At 40.9% G+C, this 18,716-nt stretch overlaps 1 protein-coding gene across 1 annotated transcript in view; it reads right to left on the minus strand.

Annotated features, from left to right (window-relative positions):
* LOC137326967 (protein maelstrom homolog) overlaps positions 1 to 18,453 on the minus strand; it is a 32,717-nt gene extending 14,264 nt beyond the window's left edge. The window contains exons 1-6 of the mRNA XM_067992341.1: positions 18,322 to 18,453; positions 15,962 to 16,060; positions 13,807 to 13,879; positions 11,436 to 11,591; positions 9,467 to 9,508; positions 3,652 to 3,782 (exon numbers count right to left, since the gene is read on the minus strand). Coding sequence (XP_067848442.1) covers positions 3,652 to 3,782; positions 9,467 to 9,508; positions 11,436 to 11,591; positions 13,807 to 13,879; positions 15,962 to 16,060; positions 18,322 to 18,453 — 633 coding nt within the window. The remainder of the gene's footprint in view (positions 1 to 3,651; positions 3,783 to 9,466; positions 9,509 to 11,435; positions 11,592 to 13,806; positions 13,880 to 15,961; positions 16,061 to 18,321) is intronic.
* Positions 18,454 to 18,716: the final 263 nt, after the last annotated feature.

An 18,716-nucleotide genomic window follows, 5' to 3' on the forward strand; every position in this document is an offset into this window, starting at 1 on the left:
GATAGATCTGCTACAGACTGCATCACTTACATTACAGCATTGTCAGCCTAGGCAAGCATTTGGGTGGGACTGAATGCTCAAAATGCTAAATCTTCGCTTTGAAATTTATGATATCAAGTACCTCCCATGAATGTGTACACTAAGATAAAAGCTGCATAGTGTGTAAGAACATAAAAGGCTGAATTTATTTTATTAATTTTCCACAAAGTAAAAAACAGTTCCAGCTCTGTTCTCCTTTTGGCACAATTTTCTTTAAAAATCTCCAGTTTCTCCTCACCTTGTTCTCAAACAGACGTTTCCCTTTGCAGGAATATTTCAGCTACATTCCCACCTGCAAATACGGAAAACCGAGCCAAATACATGACCAAACAAGATGAACTTGCCAGTGTATTGCATCAACAGCAGACTACTGTAATAGGTTTGCAGTGTGTATAATAATGGCCCAGATTTTCCTGTCAAAATAACGATGAGGCTAATGGTGCACGCCATTATTTATGCGCAAATGGTACAGCAACTTCAGGGAAGGGGCAGGTGCACTGTTAAACTCAAAAATCCAAAAGTTGCTGTCCAAGTTGTGCTGCTCCGCTGTTAGCTTCGCGAAAATGGCATCTTGTCGTCTGGCTCACCAGTGAAATGCATTGAATGGCGTAAAGTTGCTGTATTTGCACAGTAGATACAAACTAAACTCGTCACAGAAAGTTAAAGCTTGTCCATTCCAGTCTAAGTACCCTTTTAACGACATTGTACATGTTAATTGCTGCCAAACAACCTCTCTGGCACTGAAAATTAACAATTATAAGTGTGGCGTCTCATTCCTTCAGGATTTAATTGCTGTTGGAGATTTTAGAAATGTAAAAAATTTTTACTTTTCCTTTCTGTCTCTTTTTGCATCCTCTCTTAATCCAACCTTTCTTTATTTCTCTTTCTGTACCTGATTTGCCATTGAATTCACCCACTGTAATTTACTCTTCCTTCTCAGACCATGCATTGTTAATTTCATAATCCTTCAATCTGATTGGTTAAGGAGATACAATTACTTGCCCTGTTCACTCAGGTCCCAGATGCCCTGTTTACATCGCTGCGATGCTGTCACTCGCACTTTCAGTGACTTGCCATGCACAAAATTTAAAAATCTAAACGTGCAAGGGTAAGTCTAATTAACGGCAGACACCGTTAGATGCCCTGCCACAGCAAATTTTGTCCCATTATCAATTCGGGTACTAATTTGGCAGCCTTATTTGAAGAGTGTCCTGGTAATAGAGTTTCCACACTTAGTTAGGAACATAGGAACAGGAGTGGGCCATTTAGCCCCTCCAGCCTGTTCCGCCATTCAATGAGATCACGGCGGATCTGTGACCTAACTCCATATACCTGCCTTAGCCCCATATCCCTTAATACCTTTGGTTAACAAAAATCGATCAATCTCAGATTTAAAATTAACAATTGAGCTAGCATCAACTGCGGGGGAGAGTTCCAAACTTCTACCAACCTTTGCGTGTAGCAGTGTTTCCTAACTTCACTCCTGAAAGTCCTGGCTCTAATTTTTAGGCTAGGCCTCAGAGTCCTAGACTCCCCAACCAGCTGAAATAGTTTCTCTCTACCTACCCTATCAGTTTCCCTCAATATCTTGAAAACTTCAATCAAATCATCCCTTAATCTTCTTAATTCCAGGGAATATAACCCTAGTTTTGTGTAAGCTCTCCTCGTAATTTAACCCTTGGAGTCTAGGTATCATTCTAGTAAATCTACGCTGCACACTCTCCAAGGCCATTATATCCTTCCTATGGTGCGGTACCCAGAACTGAACACAGTACTCCAGATGTGGTCTAACCAGGGCTTTGTATGGCTGTAGAAGAACTTCTACCCCCTTGTATTCTAGTCCTCTAGATATAAAGGCCAGCATTCCATTAGCCTTTTTGATTATTTTCTGTACCTGTCCATGATATTTTGATGATCTATGTACATGGACCCCTATGTATCTTTGGACCTCCACTGCTTCGAGCTTTTCCATTTCTACCATTTAGAAATCCTCTGATCTATCTTTTTTAGGCCCAAAGTGGATCCTTGCTGGCTCTCTGATCAGCTGACAAATTTGAGGTGTTCAGTCACTCTATCCTTAATTATAGACTCTAGTAATTTCCCAACAACAGATGTTAGGTTAACTGGTCTATAATTCCCTGGTTTCCCTCACTCACCTTTCTTAAATAGCGGAGTGAGTGATGCAATTTTCCAATCGAAAAGGAACAGTTCCTGAATCGAGAGAACGTTGGAAGATTATAGTTAGGACTTCTGCAATGTTTTCACCCATTGCTTTAAAACCCTGGGATGGAAACCATCTGGTCCTGGGGATTTGTCACTCTTTAGTGCAATTACTTTCTTCATTATTGTTAATTTGCTTACATTAATCATGGTGAGACCCTGTCCCCGATTCAAAATTAGTTTCAGCATGCCATCCTCTTCCTCTACTGTAAATAATGTTGTAAAATTGTTTACAATTGTCAACCCCAGTCCATCACCGGCATCTCCACATCGTAAATAATAACGCAAACTAATTATTTAATGTGTCCGCGATTTCCTTATTTCGATTTACAATATCACCATTATCAGTTTTTAAGGGGCCCACATTGCTCTTGACCACCCTCTTTTTCCTACTATAATTGTGTGTGTTGATTTTGATATCCCTTGCAAGTTTCTTTTGATACTCCCTTTTTATAGCTTCTACTATCGGTTTTGTCACACTTTGCTGTTCTTTGTATCTCTCCCAGTCACCAGGATCTGTGCTATTTTTTGCATTTTTGTAAGCTTTTTCTTTTAGTATTATATTGTCCCTTACCTCTTTTGTCGTCCATGGGTGATTTTTTTGGCAAGTGGAGCTCTTGCCCCTTAGGAGTATAAACTGGTTCTGTATCACGTTAAAAATTTTTTGAACACCTCCCACTGATCTTCTGTCGTTTTACCCATTAACAGATTTGCCCAGTTTACTGTGGACAGTCTCTGTCTCTGTCTCATCCCGCTGAAGTTGGCCTTACCTAAATTTAGAATCTTAGTGGCTGATACGGGTTTCTCCCTTTCAAACACAATGTTGAACTCGATGATATTACGATCACTATTAGATAAATGTTCACTCGCCGTTGGCGTCTTTCAGAAAGTACAGGGACACTTCTCTTCCCCACCACCCTCCAACTGTAAAATGGACTTTCCATACTTCAACATAGAAATGTTCATTATTGCAATTAATACTTTTATCATTGAAGAAGCAAGGAGAATCGCCATGTCCAGTGAAACTGTTGTTTATCCACTCTGCCTGGTACTGAGGAAATTTGATTTAGGTCTCTCAACCAAATTTCTTGCAGACCACAAAAAATTTCCAATAGGGTCCACAGGGACAGAGACACCCCAAACATTCATATTGCAATCTTTTTGGGAAGTCAATTCATCAACTTAAATTAACAATTTAAGGGCCCTGAAGAAAGCAACAGTTAACATTCTTCGAGGATTAATGCAATATAGAAAATAAGTCACTTGACTCTCACGAGGCTAACAGGAACAAAGTTTGGTGATTGCACCTCTATCTTCCCCTTCCCACATGACAACAGATCTTTCCTAAAGTAAACAGTGGAATTTTCCCATTCAAAATTAAAGAAATATTACCTTACAGTAAACTGGAAGGCAACCATTGCTTCTTACTGGCCTCAGAAAAGCGAAGAACCGTTGAAAGATCTCACTGTAATTGGAGCTGGCAAGTTCAAAGTTTGAAAGCGGAATTTTGTGAGTGGTGTCACCTAACAAAGAAAATTTATTTTTAATTGTATCAATTTAATTTTACATAAACAAGCTTACCTAGATTTAGTCAAGTGACATGTCAAAGATTCTTCCTGTGAATTTTTTGTTGTTTTTCCATTCTATGTCACAATGAACTGAATACTATTATAATTTTAAAAAATAATTATTTTGAACATTTCCAATCAAGCTCCGGCACATAACTGGCAGAAAAACTGACCTTTGAAGACAGTTTACAGCCAAAGGCCAATTGTTCCAATGTTGGTCCAACCCTAAAATGGGCACTGGGACTTGGGAGACAGAGAAAAATAGCCAAGTGCTTTCAAGTTTAAAAAGATATAGAATAGTTAAGATAAGGTATAGTAGTCAGAAATCAGTAAAAGTATAGGTAAAGTAAGAGAGATCAGAAAGGGGAGAGAACAGAGGAAAAGGGTTGGGGGGGGGGGGGGAGGGGGAATACTTAAAATGTTTTACTTAAAAAAAATTTTAGATTTTAAATTGTGACGTTATTACAATAATAAAGCTACAGATATTGGAGTACTGCTATTTCTTTTTATGGCTTGATTTGATATCACAGTGTAAGATGAAGACTTGAAAATAAAAGGCAACCAAAGGAGATTGGATTTTCCTGGTCTCAGAATCATAGAAAATTACAGCACAGCAGGAAACCATTTGGCCATCATGCCTGTGGCAGTGCTATGAAAGAATTATACACTTAATCTCATTCCTTGCCTTTTCCACATACCCTTTTACATTTTTCAGTTTCAAATATTTCTCCACTTCCCTTTTAAAAGTTATTATTAGGGTACAGTTAGCATAGTGGTTATGTTCCTGGACTAATAATCCAGAGTCATGAGCTCAAATCCCGCCACGTCAGCTGGGGAATTTAAATTCAATTAATTAAATTCAATTAATTAAATAAAATCTGGAATTAAAATACTAGTATCAGTAATGGTGGCCATGAAACTACCGGATTGTTGTAAAAACCCATCTGGTTCACTAATGTCCTTTAGGGAAGGAAACCTGCTGTCTTTACCCAGTCTGGCCGACATGTGACTCCAGACCCACAGCAATGTGGTTGATTCTTAATTGCCCACTGAAATGGCCTAGCAAGCCACTCAGTTGTAAAATCTCACTAAAAAAGTGTCATAATAAGAATAAAACCGGACGGACCACCTGGCATCGGGCCACTAGGCACCGGACACAACAAAGGCAAACCAAGCCCAGTCAACCCTGCAAAGTCCTCCTCACTAACATCTGGGGACTTGTGCCAAAATTGGGAGAGCTGTCCCACAGACTAATCAAGCAACAGCCTGACATAGCCATACTCACAGAATCATACCTTTCAGCCAACGTCCCAGACTCTTCCATCACCATCCCTGGGTATGTCCTGTCCTACCGGCAGGACAGACCCACCAGAGGTGGCGGTACAGTGATATACAGTCAGGAAGGAGTGGCCCTGGGAGTCCTCAACATTGACTCTGGACCCCATGAAATCTCACGGCATCAGGTCAAACATAGGCAAGGAAACCTCCTGCTGATTACCACCTACTGTCCTTCCTCAGCTGATGAATCAGTCCTCCTCCATGCTGAACACCACTTGGAGGAAACACTGCGGGTAGCAAGGGCACAGAATGTACTCTGGGTGGGGGACTTCAATGTCCATCACCAAGAGTGGCTCGGTAGCACCACTACTGACCGAGCTGGCCGAGTCCTGAAGGACATAGCTGCTAGACTGGGCCTGCGGCAGGTGGTGAGCGAACCGACACGAGGGGAAAAACCGACTTGATCTTGTCCTCACCAATCTACCTGTCGCAAATGCATCTGTCCATGACAGTATTGGTAGGAGTGACCACCGCACAGTCTTCGTGGAGACGAAGTCCTGTCTTCGCACTGAGGACACCATCCAACGTGTTGTGTGGCACTACCACAGTGCTAAATGGGAGAGATTCAGAACAGATCTAGCAGAACAAAACTGGGCATCCATGAGGCGCTGTGGGCCATCAGCAGCAGCAGAATTGTATTCCAGCACAATCTGTAACCTCATGGCCCAGCATATTCCTCACTCTTTCATTACCAACAAGCCAGGGGGATCAACCCTGGTTCAATGAGGTGTGTAGAAGAGCATGCCAGGAGCAGCACCAGGCGTACCTAAAAATGAGGTGCCAACCTGGTGAAGCTACAACTCAGGACTACATGCATGCTAAACAACGGAAGCAACGTGCTATAGACAGAGCTAAGTGATTCCACAACCAATGGATCAGATCAAAGCTCTGCAGTCCTGCCACATCCAGTCGTGAATGGCGTTTGCAACCATCTTCAGCCAGAAGTGCCGAGTGGATGATCCATCTCGACCTCCTCCAGATATCCCCACCATCACACAAGCCAGTCTTCAGCCAATTTGATTCACTCCACGTGATATCAAGAAACAGCCGAGTGCACTGGATACAGCAAAGGCTATGGGCCCCAACAACATCCCAGCTGTAGTGCTGAAGACTTGTACTCCAGAACTAGCTGCGCCTCCAGCCAAGCTGTTCCAGTACAGCTACAATACTGGCATCTACCCGACAATGTGGAAAATTGCCCAGATATGTCCTGTTCACAAAAAGTAGGACAAATCCAATCCGGCCAATTACCGTCCCATCAGTCTACTCTCAATCATCAGCAAAGTGATGGAAGGTGTCGTCGACAGTGCTATCAAGCGGCAGTTACTCACCATTAACCTGCTCACCGATACTCAGTTTGGGTTCCGCCAGGACCACTCGGCTCCAGACCTTATTACAGCCTTGGTCCAAATATGGACAAAAGAGCTGAATTCCAGAAGTGAGGTGAGAGTGACTGCCCTTGACATCAAGCCAGCATTTGACCGAGTGTGGCACCAAGGGGCCCTAGTAAAATTGAAGTCAATGGGAATCAGGGGGAAAACTCTCCAGTGGCTTGAGTCATACCTAGCACAAAGGAAGATGGTAGCGGTTGTTGAAGGCCAATCATCTCAGCCCCAAGGCACTGCTGCAGGAGTTCCTCAGAGCAGTGTCCTAGGCCCAACCATCTTCAGTTGCTGCATCAATGACCTTCCCTCCATCATAAGATCAGAAATGGGGATGTTCGCTGATGATTGCACAGTGTACAATTCCATTCGCAACCCCTCAAATAATGGAGCAGTCCGAGCCCGCATGCAGCAAGATCTGGACAACATCCAGGCTTGGGCTCATAAGTGGAAAGTAACATTTGCGCCAGACAAGTGCCAGGCAATGATCATCTCCAACAAGAGAGAGTCTAACCACCTCCCCTTGACATTCAACGGCATTACCATCGCCGAATCCCCCACCATTAACATCCTGGGGGTCACCATTGACCAGAAACTTAACTGGACCAGCCATATAAATACTGTGGCTACAAGAGCAGGTCAGAGGTGGTGTATTCTGCAGCGAGTGATTCACCTCCTGACTCCCCAAAGTCTTTCCACCATCTACAAGGCACAAGCCAGGAGTGTGATGGAATACTCTCCACTTGCTTGGATGAGTGCAGCTCCAGCAACACTCAAGCTCGACACCATCCAGGACTAAGCAGCCCGCTTGATTGGCACCCCTTCCACCACCCTTAACATTCACTCTCTTCACCACCGGCGCACAGTGGCTGCAGTGTGCATCATCCACAGGATGCACTGCAGCAACTCGCCAAGGCTTCTTCGACAGCACCTCCAAAACCCGCGACCTCTACCACCTAGAAGGACAAGAGCAGCAGGCACATGGGAACAACACCACCTGCACGTTCCCCTCCAAGTCACACACCATCCCAACTTGGAAATATATTGCCGTTCCTCCATCGTCACTGGGTCAAAATCCTGGAACTCCCTTCCTAACAGCACTGTGGGAGAACCTTCGCCACACGGACTGCAGCGGTTCAAGAAGGCAGCTCACCACCACCTTCTCAAGGGCAATTAGGGTTGGGCAATAAATGCCGGCCTCGCCAGCGATGCCCACATCCCATAAACGAATAAAAAAAATTCCACATCCTAATAACCCTCTGCAAAATTTCTCCTAATCTTCTGCTTCGTTATTTTGAATGATTTTAAATTTATGCCCTCTAATTACTGACTCACCAATCAGTGGAAATAGTTTTTCCTATTTACCTTATCAAAATAATTTTGAACAGCTCCATCAGATATCCTCTTAACCTTTTCTGTTTTAATAACAAGAGCCCCAATCTATTTATTCTGTCCTCATAACTAGAGCCTCTCATCCCTGGTATTATTTCAGCAAATCTCTTCTGTATCCTCTCCATGGCCTCAACATTCTTCCTCTAGTGAGGGCCCAAAACTGGACACAATTCTAACTCCAACCAAATCAATGAGTTGTTTTGCATTACCTCTTTGTTTCTGTACTCTATGTTCCTATTTATAAAAGCTAGGATCTCATATGCTTCTTTTTAAAAAAAACAGCATTATCAACTCATCCTCCACTTTTGAAGATGTTGTATCTGGACCCCTACGTAATTCTGTTGCTCCATTCCTTTAAAGTTTTACCATTTCATGTATATGTTCTCTCCTTATGCTTCCTCCCCAAAATGTATCAACTCGCTTCTGTCTTAAATTTCATTTGACATCTAAATTCCCAATCTGCTAATCTATGTCCTCTTAAAGTCACAGTCCTTTTCACAGTTAACCACAATCCCCATTTTTCTGTCCTTTGCAAATGTTGATAGACAGACAAGAGACAGACAGACAAAAAGGCTTTTTTGTGTTTTGAATGTACGATGCATTCTTTCTCATGGAAAAAGTTGATGATTTCCTGCCTGATGGCCCATGTTGCTGGCATGCTACCCCCTCTCTCTCCTGGACAACCTCATCATGATCGGGGATTAGTCATCTCCCCTTTCTTCCTCTTTACTGTTTGCAGATGGCAGACCCAATCACTTTGTAATAGCCAAATTATGGAAGATGCAGCAAACCACTATAATTCACAGAACCATTGCTGGACTGTGCTGAAGGGCTTCCGCAACCTATCCAAGCAATGGAAATGGCATTATTTTTGAGAATGTAATGTTGTTCAACTATTATTCATGCAGTCGATGAAAAAGAAAATCCGGCAGAGTGTAAAGTGGGTGGCCAATTCGCTATCGCCCATTTTGCGCTATTGTCCAAGACTTATTTCACCCTCAATATATTTCGTACTACAGTTGTTAGAAAGTATATTAAATTTGGTCAGGCTGAAGGAATGTTAAGTACCAGACCATATGAAATTACCATGGTCTTCCACTAATGTGCTTCAATGCCTCACTCCCTGAAAACCAGTGCTGTTCTACCGGTCTGGAAAAAGGGCCTTTATGTTAATGATTTTTAAATCTAGAGTAAAAATGCAAACCTCTGGACACTAAACTAGGATCAAAGTAAATAAATTCACTCTTTACACGATGATGTAATAGAAATGTTCTACTATAATAGGAATAGAGCTAAAGTGAATTCTGGTGACAGTACTTCACTCGCATAGAAACACCTAAGCAACTCGGGTTTTATCTATTTGATCAGCATGCACAGATTCTGAGTCAATCGGTGTAATTAATCATTTAATCATCCTGGTTTCTTCTGTCATAACGGTAAACCTTGAAATCTCTTTCCTGCAGGAATTTCAACAGATGATTACATAAATGGCAATTATTTCATACACAGGAATTTTCAATTACTTACTTGATACCTGGCAATGGTACCGAAAACCACACGGGATCATGCCTGAGGGTGAGAAGAAGAAAACAAATACAACAAGTAATTTTAAGAGTTCATTTAGTAGACTGTATACGTTTGCACTTTTGTTTTTGCAAACAATTTCTAGAAAATGTTAAAAATACTAAGACCATCAGGGGCATTGGGATATCATGGGTGGTATAAAGCTAAAATTCTCCTTCGATTTCAATAATGCTGGAAGTCCTTTTACACGCTTGGTAAGAAAACCAATTTTACATAGTTCTACGGCCTATATAAATGGCTTCAATTCTCATTTCCAAATGTCACTTAAAAAAAATCACACACCACATAAAAGGATCAGTTGTTCTTTGAAGCTCTAAAAATATACAAAAGCGAAATGTGTAACAACATTCTTACAATTGCCTGAAACTATTGACCACAAACAAACCACTATATTTCAAAATAAATTTAAAATCATGTGTAATATTACCCATGCTTAATTAATGCATATGTAAATCCACTATCCTGAAAAGCTCTTTACCCCAGCAAAAAAAAGTAATGTGGCAGTTAAATCAATTGCAGCAGCAACAAATCACATATAATGGAGGTCATGATAACCACCAAGAAGACCCCTCTTCACCACGATTATACTCAAATGAAGAGCAATCTGCTGAAGAATAATAATCAACCCCATGATTTAGTTTTAAATGCATATTCACTAGTTGCCATGGTTAAGCAATAAACTCAGTTACATTGAGATTTTCTTTCGAATCACCATCAGGGAAGATATCCTCCATGCACTGTGTGTAATGAAATCAAACATATTTCTGATAAAAGCTATACAGAGCATACAGAGAAATGCTTCCCTGCATATCAGCTATTTTACCAGGAGCCGAGTTAGGAAGAAATAGCTTCTTTATCAATTGCCCACCAGTATAAAGCTCATAGCTTGAAGTTGTCCATTGCATTTTCCATCCTGCACTGTACTCCAAGAAGTACTGCATTAGTATGGTCAAATTCAGCTCAGTAATAATGCAATACAATTTCCATAAAATTGAGGTACTTTTAAAAAAATTTCTGCAAAGCCCAGGCAAGTTATTGTAAAGTAGATTTTGGGCACTTTTCTGGCCACTTAATTGCACAGTCAGTACATATCACTATCTAGTGATCTGACAGGTGAGCAGAAACTACATGAATATTAGTATTATTAGTCACAGAATTACCACGGACCAATTCCTAATCTCACTCCCAGACCAACACTGGGCTTTTGTCCCCACTCCTCAGCCTCCCTAGATAGCATCGATCTACAGTCCCCACCCACAGCCACCTCCCCTGAAGCCTGATCCCAACCCCACAAGGCTCATTCACTGGGCCTCTTGCTTTTTTGTTCTCACTCTTCCTACTCAGTGTCTCCTGGAGAGAGCAAGATCCCACCCCATGCTTTCGGAGATGCGTGACAACTGCTGGCAAAGCAGAGGCCCGCCCAAGTACTCTGTTCCCTGCCCAAGTCCAGTCCCATCAAAGTGCCCTGCCCTTTCCTCCCAAGCCTAGTTAGACATTTTCTAAAGTTGTGGTTACAGAATATCACAGTCTGAGTTGCTTAGAAGTAATATACCCTCATAGTTTCATAAGCAATACTATTGGGCGATTCACGAGTTACTTCTGATTTATAAAGCAAAAGCTTATGGAATGTTGTACTGTACAGCTGAATGCAAGCAACGTTTCTTTCCTTCCTTCCACCACACGAGACTTGTGTACAACAGTACTTGACAGGAGTGGGTTTGGATGTAAATGTATAAAATGACTGGTTTTAGTTCCTGAGTCTCAATTTGTTCCATTATCCAATAATGGTAAAACCATCCCTGTTAGTGAGAAATCTATTATAAGCAAACTTTTTCCATCCCAAACTACTGCAGGGAACAAGACTGGATTTCCCTTATTCCATTAGTACGGGAAAAAATGCATTGTTACTCACCTGGATCAATGAAGCAATGAAACTCAGCGATGATGCCATTCTTCATTGAATATTTAACACAAGCCATCTCACATGGAAGGAAACGTTGTTCACAGCTTGGGGGAAGATCGGCCAGGCTCAGAAAACTGACAAAATGGAAAATCTCATCACAAACCCCTTTGGGAGAAGGAAAAATAGTTGTGATTTTCACCTTTATCTGTATAGAAGTTTTGAACAAAGTAGCTACTTTTAAGCTAAATTGAATTATTTTACAATGACATGCCATTTGTAAAATCAAGATAGGGAAAAAAAATATATAAAAACTGTTTCGATAACCAGCCACAATTAAAAAGCACGCTTCAACAGTAACTGTTTTAAATACAGACATGAAGAAGGCTAGTTCAATACCAACGTGTCAAGTTCTAGGTAATGCAAAAAGATGATTTATAGTTCCTTAATTATTGTTCACTTTGGGGGAAGAGGTTGTAGGCATGTAATTTTGTGAATATGAACAAATTGAGAATTATAATGAAGGCAATCAAGTTTTAAATCTTACAAAAATGTTACCCGAGGAATGTAATATTCAAGTTACAACTGCCACTGAACCATCATGAAAACAGTTAAGATCATCATATGGATGATCACCCAACAATAAATTAGTCCCGCTACCATTTTTATCATATTACAATTATTGTTCAGTACTTTTCATTTATTGCAAGTGGTGTCTCTAATATAAATTGTAACAAGTTTGATCATTTTGAATAAGCCGTCAAAGTCTATCTATACATCCTTTTTGTTTAAATATGCTAACTTTAACAAAAGCATATTTGAAAAAACCCATTTTATTTTGACCTCCCAGAACACCAACCCGACCATCTTCAGATTCAGAGCTCATGCTTATGAGTCGTTCTTCATAGCTCTTCCCTCTTACATCGTGAATCCTATGTTGCAGTAACCAGACACAGTACTCTCGATACAACCTGATGAGGGCATTCTGCAGCTTTAGTAGGATGTTTAGATAACTAAACAAAACTGATTTGGCAGTATAAATTAACATCCTATTCCCTTTGTTTATTGCTGCCTCATACTGTTTGGTCACAGTAAGCCATGAGTCAGCCAAGTCCATGTTCTCTCTCAACTTCCCCCCATAGTAAAACCTAGTTCCCCATTCAATACCTTCCACATAACTCACCTTACAATTAGTCTGCTTTCTTCCCTTTAGCCAGTTACTAACACACATCCAGCTCTTAACCTTAACATCCATTGACTTAGTTTGTAACGAGGGGTTTCTCATGCAACACTTTTATTAAAAGCTCTTTGGAGGTCATTTAGTTGGTTCTTTCCCCTCACCATTCAATTTTGGATGTCACCTCATCAAAAAATATGTATCCAGGCAGTTGTTCTTTCAAGATCTACCTCTTCTAAAGCCATGTTGGCTGCCATTTATTAGACTATTCACTCATTTTATTTCTGATTACTGATTGCATTAGTTTTCCAATTATTGAAGTCAAGCTATTAGCTCTATAGTTGCCAGGTATGGCCTTCTTGAATATAGGAACTGTATTTGCCTATTTACAGTCTATGGAAATCACTTATCAAAATCACCAGTGCTTCGCAAATCTCTTCCTCTGTCTCTCCGAGGACAATTGCAGTACCCCAACAGCTGCTCCAGCTGAGATCAGCTAACTCAGCACATATTGGAAATTGAACCAGAGACCCTTTGGTCTGCAAGATGAAGCAATGCTTTCAACTATTCATTGGGGACCAAGTATGATTAGCACTAGAGAAAATTGTGGTGTTAACATTGTCCTTTCCATTTTCGGATGAAAACCCAGCATTATAATTAACATATTACTATCATGAAGGAGATACGCTTATTGAGCATAAGAACATAAGAAATAGGAGCAGGAGTAGGCCATACGGCCCCTCCAGCCTGCTCCGCCATTCAATCAGATCATAGCTGATCTTCAACCTTAACTCCACTTTCCTGCCCGATCCCCATATCCCTTGATTCCACTGGAGTCCAAAAATCTATCGATCTCAGCCTTGAATATACTCAACGACTGAGCATCCACAGCCCTCTGGGGTAGAGAATTTCAAAGATGCACCACCCTCTGAGTGAAGAAATTCCTCCTCATCTCAGTCTTAAATGGCCGACCCCTTATCCTGAGACTAATGCCCCCTCGTTCTTGACTCTCCAGCCAAGGGAAACAGACTTTCAGCATCTACCCTGTCAAGTCCTTTAAGAATTTTATGCGTTTCAATGAGGTCACCTCTCACTCTTCTAAACTTCAGATAATATAACACTATAATAGTAAAAAATAACATCACTTTTATTTTTAAAACATAAAGATCAGATTACACAACTGTTGTGTTTAATGAAGTGAAGTACCTTCATCACTAGACCAGGATGCAGGCAGATTGCTAATTCCCCTTGCTGTTATAGGGACTATGGGGTTCTTCAACTGTAAGAGAAATTAAGACCAAATTATGGTGAAAGTTGGCACAAAAAACATTGTCTGCTCAAAGACCACATGGTACCCATTCACGATGTTAATTAGATGCAGCAATACATAACAAAATGCACTTAATCTAATAAAGCATCCCAGGGTTCTACAGAAGCACAAATAGATGCTGCAAACATTAGGCAAAAAATTAATGGAAGTGAGGAGCTAGGTTTTATGGAAGCTTTTCAAAGTGGGGAAGAGAGGTCAAGTGTCAGGGTTTACAATAGCATACCAGAGAGAGTGGAGCCACAACAGCAGAACATCTTGCCACTGAAGATGGAGAAGACAAGTTGGGAAAATACTCACTCCTTCATGAAATGGAGTTTTCCAGGCATTTACTCCTATTAATGCAAGTCTTTCTTTCTTTCTTTATCTCTGTGTATGGCTTGCACAGGAGGAAACTTCTAGCTTGTCACGGTTTATTGCACAAACAACCCAATCTCTCTTTCCCCCCCCCCAAATCATTTTTGATCACTTGCATTCTAACTGGAAAACCTGCTAGTCTGTATAGTACTAATGCCATCCCCATTTGAAAACACAGATGGCAAGCTACTCTCAGTCTGCAGGGTTGACATTGTACATTTCTATTCCAGGGAGATACGAATGTCAGTCAAGACAAATGGCTAGTTGTACCAGGCAATGCAACTGTCTATAGCATTTCTGGAAATGGGGCAAATGGCACTCAATTCAGAGAAAGTAGAGCTCTGTACTTGTATACTTCGATGAAGGTACATAGCTGTGCTCACCGGCCTTCAACCGCTATTAAAAATTTTCATATTAGGAAAGAGTTGACTGAATAATCATCTCTTTTTCAAACATTAGAAATTCACATACAGTAAAGTAGGTCTCTTACGCAGACGTTAAACTTCATGTCTGGACTTTAAAAGTCAATTTCTACGAGCTGTGGTTATACTGCAGTCAAAATATAGCATTAGTGTTCAAAAACCATCTCTTGTGGTGGTCTCACTTCCAACATCACATTCAATGATATCAGAAGGGAAAAGGAGAAAAGGAAAGATTTTTAAAATTTAATCCCAAGGCACTGACTTCTGCAGGGGTACATTTGACCAATAAATTAAAAAAATTAAGAACAAAATCTACTTTAAAGTCATGAGAGTTGAGTGAAAAAGTCTGACTATAGGGGCCTGACATTTTACAATTAGTGTGTGAGAGGTACAGGCTGCCTTCAGTTAGAAACAGAAAATACTGTTGGATTTTATTTTAAAACTAATTGATCTCCTGTGTGGTTGCAAATAGGTAGTCAAGACAAATTTCATTTTTTCAGGCCAAGTAGAGATAAAGGGTAGGAGATAATGGAACTAATCTGTGGAGCAGAGAGAAAAGGAAAGGGGAGAGAGGGCAGAAGCGGGGAGAGGAAGTGCTGAGGAAGGTGAATTCAGATTAGCAGTGGTAGGGGGATTGAGGATACCTTGCCAAAGTGACCATTCTTCTTCATTTGTGAGCCCAGATAGTGTCTGCAGGATATTCAGCAATGGAAGGGGTCACAAACCAACCTTAATCCTGACCCCACTCTATGTCCAGACAAACATGTATTTCAGCAGGAGTCACTGAAGAATAATCATGAACAGGAAAGCCTGGCTAACTTTCCCCTCCCTAGCCCAGGACCACTGAGCTAATTGCATTGCCGCAATTACTAGCCGCACTAGACCAGCTCAGTCATCATACACCAGAAAGTGAACCTGGAACCTTCTGTTGTGTATGATTTAGTACTACACTAGACAGTGCCTTTACTCATCAGGACTTTGGACAAGCTTGAAGGAGAGTGAGGGGAAATACACACTTTAAGAAAAAAAGTTTCACATTTCAGGATTCCTCTTCAGGCCTTTATGAATCCATGAATGGTAGACCACTGAACTTTTTAATTTTACATTTTGCAACTCTCCAATTAGAAGTTACCCAAATTTATATGTAAAAATAGGGGAAAAACAAGGAGGCAGCAAAAAAGAAATGTAAATCTCATCCTGTAAAATATATTTACTATAATAGCCCTCCATAAGGCAACAATAAAAACATGCTGACCTGTTTTCCTGTAGGTTTGTTCAATGCCTTAATGCTTTTCTCAGCTTTCCATTGTTGTGCCATCTGTGCAAACTTCTCTTTTTCCAGTGCAGTCAGTGACTTCAATAAAGAGTATATACAATTAGCACTGTTTAGAGATTGCAGCTATCCATGTTCTTATCTTAGTTTTTGAAAACACCAATGTAAAATACGGCTGGGAATTTATCCATTTAACAGTTGCCATGTGGCGAGTGCTGGATTTTTCCAAAAATGTTACATCACAAGATTGAAAGCAAAGTCCCAATTGACCTTTAGGACCAAAAGATTGTCGGCTCAAACCTGAGTCACATGACCAATACATGAAAAAATGAAAAACAAAACCTATTTCAAAGTCATGAGGGTTGAACAAAAGAGTCTGCTACAGGGGCCTAAGATGTTACAATTAGTGCGTGAGAGGTACAGATTGCCTTCAGTTAGAATCAGAAAATATTGTTGAATTTTATTTTCTAACTAGTCGAACTCCTTTGGTGTTACAAATAGGTGGTCGAGACCAATTTGAATTTTTCAGGTCAGGCAGGAATAAAAGGTGGGAGGTAATGGAACCAATGTGCAGAAATGGAGGGAAGAAACATTGCCCCACAATCGTTGGAGTATGGAATGCTTTGCCACAGGAAAAGGTTGAAGCAGACTACTGAATCTTTTATGGGAAAATTGAATAAATGTTTGAAGTAGATGATGATACAGGGCTGTGGGGAAAACAGCAGGGCAGTGGGATGAGATCTGGATTGCTCTAGCATAGAGCCATCACAGACACAAGGGCCTCCTTCTGTACTATAAACTTCTATGGTTCATCCATTGCCCCTCCAAGTTTGGTAGCATTTAAAAACTTACGTTTGGTATTTTAATGGCAGGTCAGAAGTGACAATGGCATCCTCGCCTCCTGACATTAAATTATAACTAGTCAGAGAGCTCAGTGTTTGTTGATAAGCTCAGCGCTTGGCACAGACAGCAATGTAACAGTTGCCAACCCTCTGCATTCAGAATGGCCCGTCAGCTTGGTTCGCATAGTGGCTCTTCAAACAAGGTTTTTAGCAATGCTGGTAACTTTTTAAAATGCTCATGGCACTTATAACATATCTTCTCAATAAAGGCTACTTCAAGATAGGAAGGAGAAGCAGAACCAGCTCAGATGAGAGAGCAGGGGAAGAGCAAGAGAGCAGAAGAACAAGGGGAGAGAATATGGCAGATATAGATAGAGGGACTTTCAGCCACAGTACCAAAACATACATGTAGGATTAGCAAGAAAGGAACACAAGATATATATATTTGTAATTTTTTTTCCTCCAGAGTGCAAAGATTTTGCTTCAATAAAATTAGGTGTGTCCCATCCACTCCTGTACTCTTTTTATTACCAAATACCACTTGGAGGTGGCTTTGTGCTCCCATCAACAAATCATGATGTTACTAAAATTAATTTACTGTAATGAGTTTCCAGGACACCAAACAATTGGAAATGGCTCCTCAACAACATCAGATAACCATAGCAGCAAATAGTAACAAACGGTCGCCAACCGCTTAGTATATCACATGAAGACAGAAGCGTACTGGGTTGGCTGGAGATAACAGATACTAAGTACAATATCTTACAAGCACAAAAGGAGACATACTAATGAAAATGAATTCCATTTTTAAAATTAATTTTAAACATCACCAAGTTTTTGATGATTGGTGGGGGGTGGGGAAGAGAAGTGTTCACCAGTTAAGTTGCTGCCACTTTTGCTAACTAAAAGATTAAAACTAAAAACCCAATGGCAGAATTGGAGTACACTCAAAATGCTGGAAATTGCACCAAAATATTAAAAAAATAATTTCCGTGGGAGAAATGTCCTCAGATGTCCCTAGAAAATAGATTTTGCACCAGTAGAGTTCATTAAAAAAAATCCTAAATTCCCACTGCCAAATTGCACTTATGGCCTTCAGACTTCCCCCACCACCCCATACTGGAATATAAGGTATAGTGTAGCCTAAGTCAAGTCCATGTTCCACTGCACTCCCGTTGTAACCACTTTTCATATCACTGGGATTCAGTTTTCACTGAACAAACAAACAAACAAACCTGAATTGTGGAATGTGATCCCAAAACAGCAATAAAAATCCTGATATCCAATGAAATTTAAAAAAAATTTAACATTCAGTCATCTTGAAGCAAGAACTTGATCATTGTTCTTCAATCAGGACTTTTTTTTTTGAGTGGTCAACTTTTTTTGAAGCTGTTGCTCAGCTTTCCCCAGTTTTGTTGGTTGCCCTCTCACACTCTTGAGACCAGCGCCTGCATTGGACGGGCGCCCAGGCCAGGCTCATCACGCGGCAAACTTTCTTACCGTCCAGTCGGAGCTGCAAAGCGGGACAGCATCCTTCAGTCCCTTCACGTCGATTCCCTGCCGTCTCAGCTCCGGGATCTTTTCCAGCATGAAGAAATAATACGGGTTTCTCAGAGGCTTTTTTTGCGGCATCGTAACCAGGCGAGACCCGAGCCCCCAACCCACACACACACACACACTCCCCAAACCCAGTTAGTTAGTGATCTGCACTCAGATCACGAGGGGCAAAATGGCGGGAAACTTGGGACCAGCCGTCCCAAGTACAACTGTATTCGGGGCAGACGAACTGCTTTGGGTGCAATCATTGTTGTTCAAGCTGAAAAATAATCCCTACTACATTATTGCGGTGGCTGTTTTTGAAGGCAATCTTTATAATGCAAAGTTTACCACCCCCA

Source organism: Heptranchias perlo, chromosome 11 (genome assembly GCF_035084215.1).
Source record: "Heptranchias perlo isolate sHepPer1 chromosome 11, sHepPer1.hap1, whole genome shotgun sequence".
In the NCBI taxonomy this organism is placed as follows: domain Eukaryota; kingdom Metazoa; phylum Chordata; class Chondrichthyes; order Hexanchiformes; family Hexanchidae; genus Heptranchias; species Heptranchias perlo.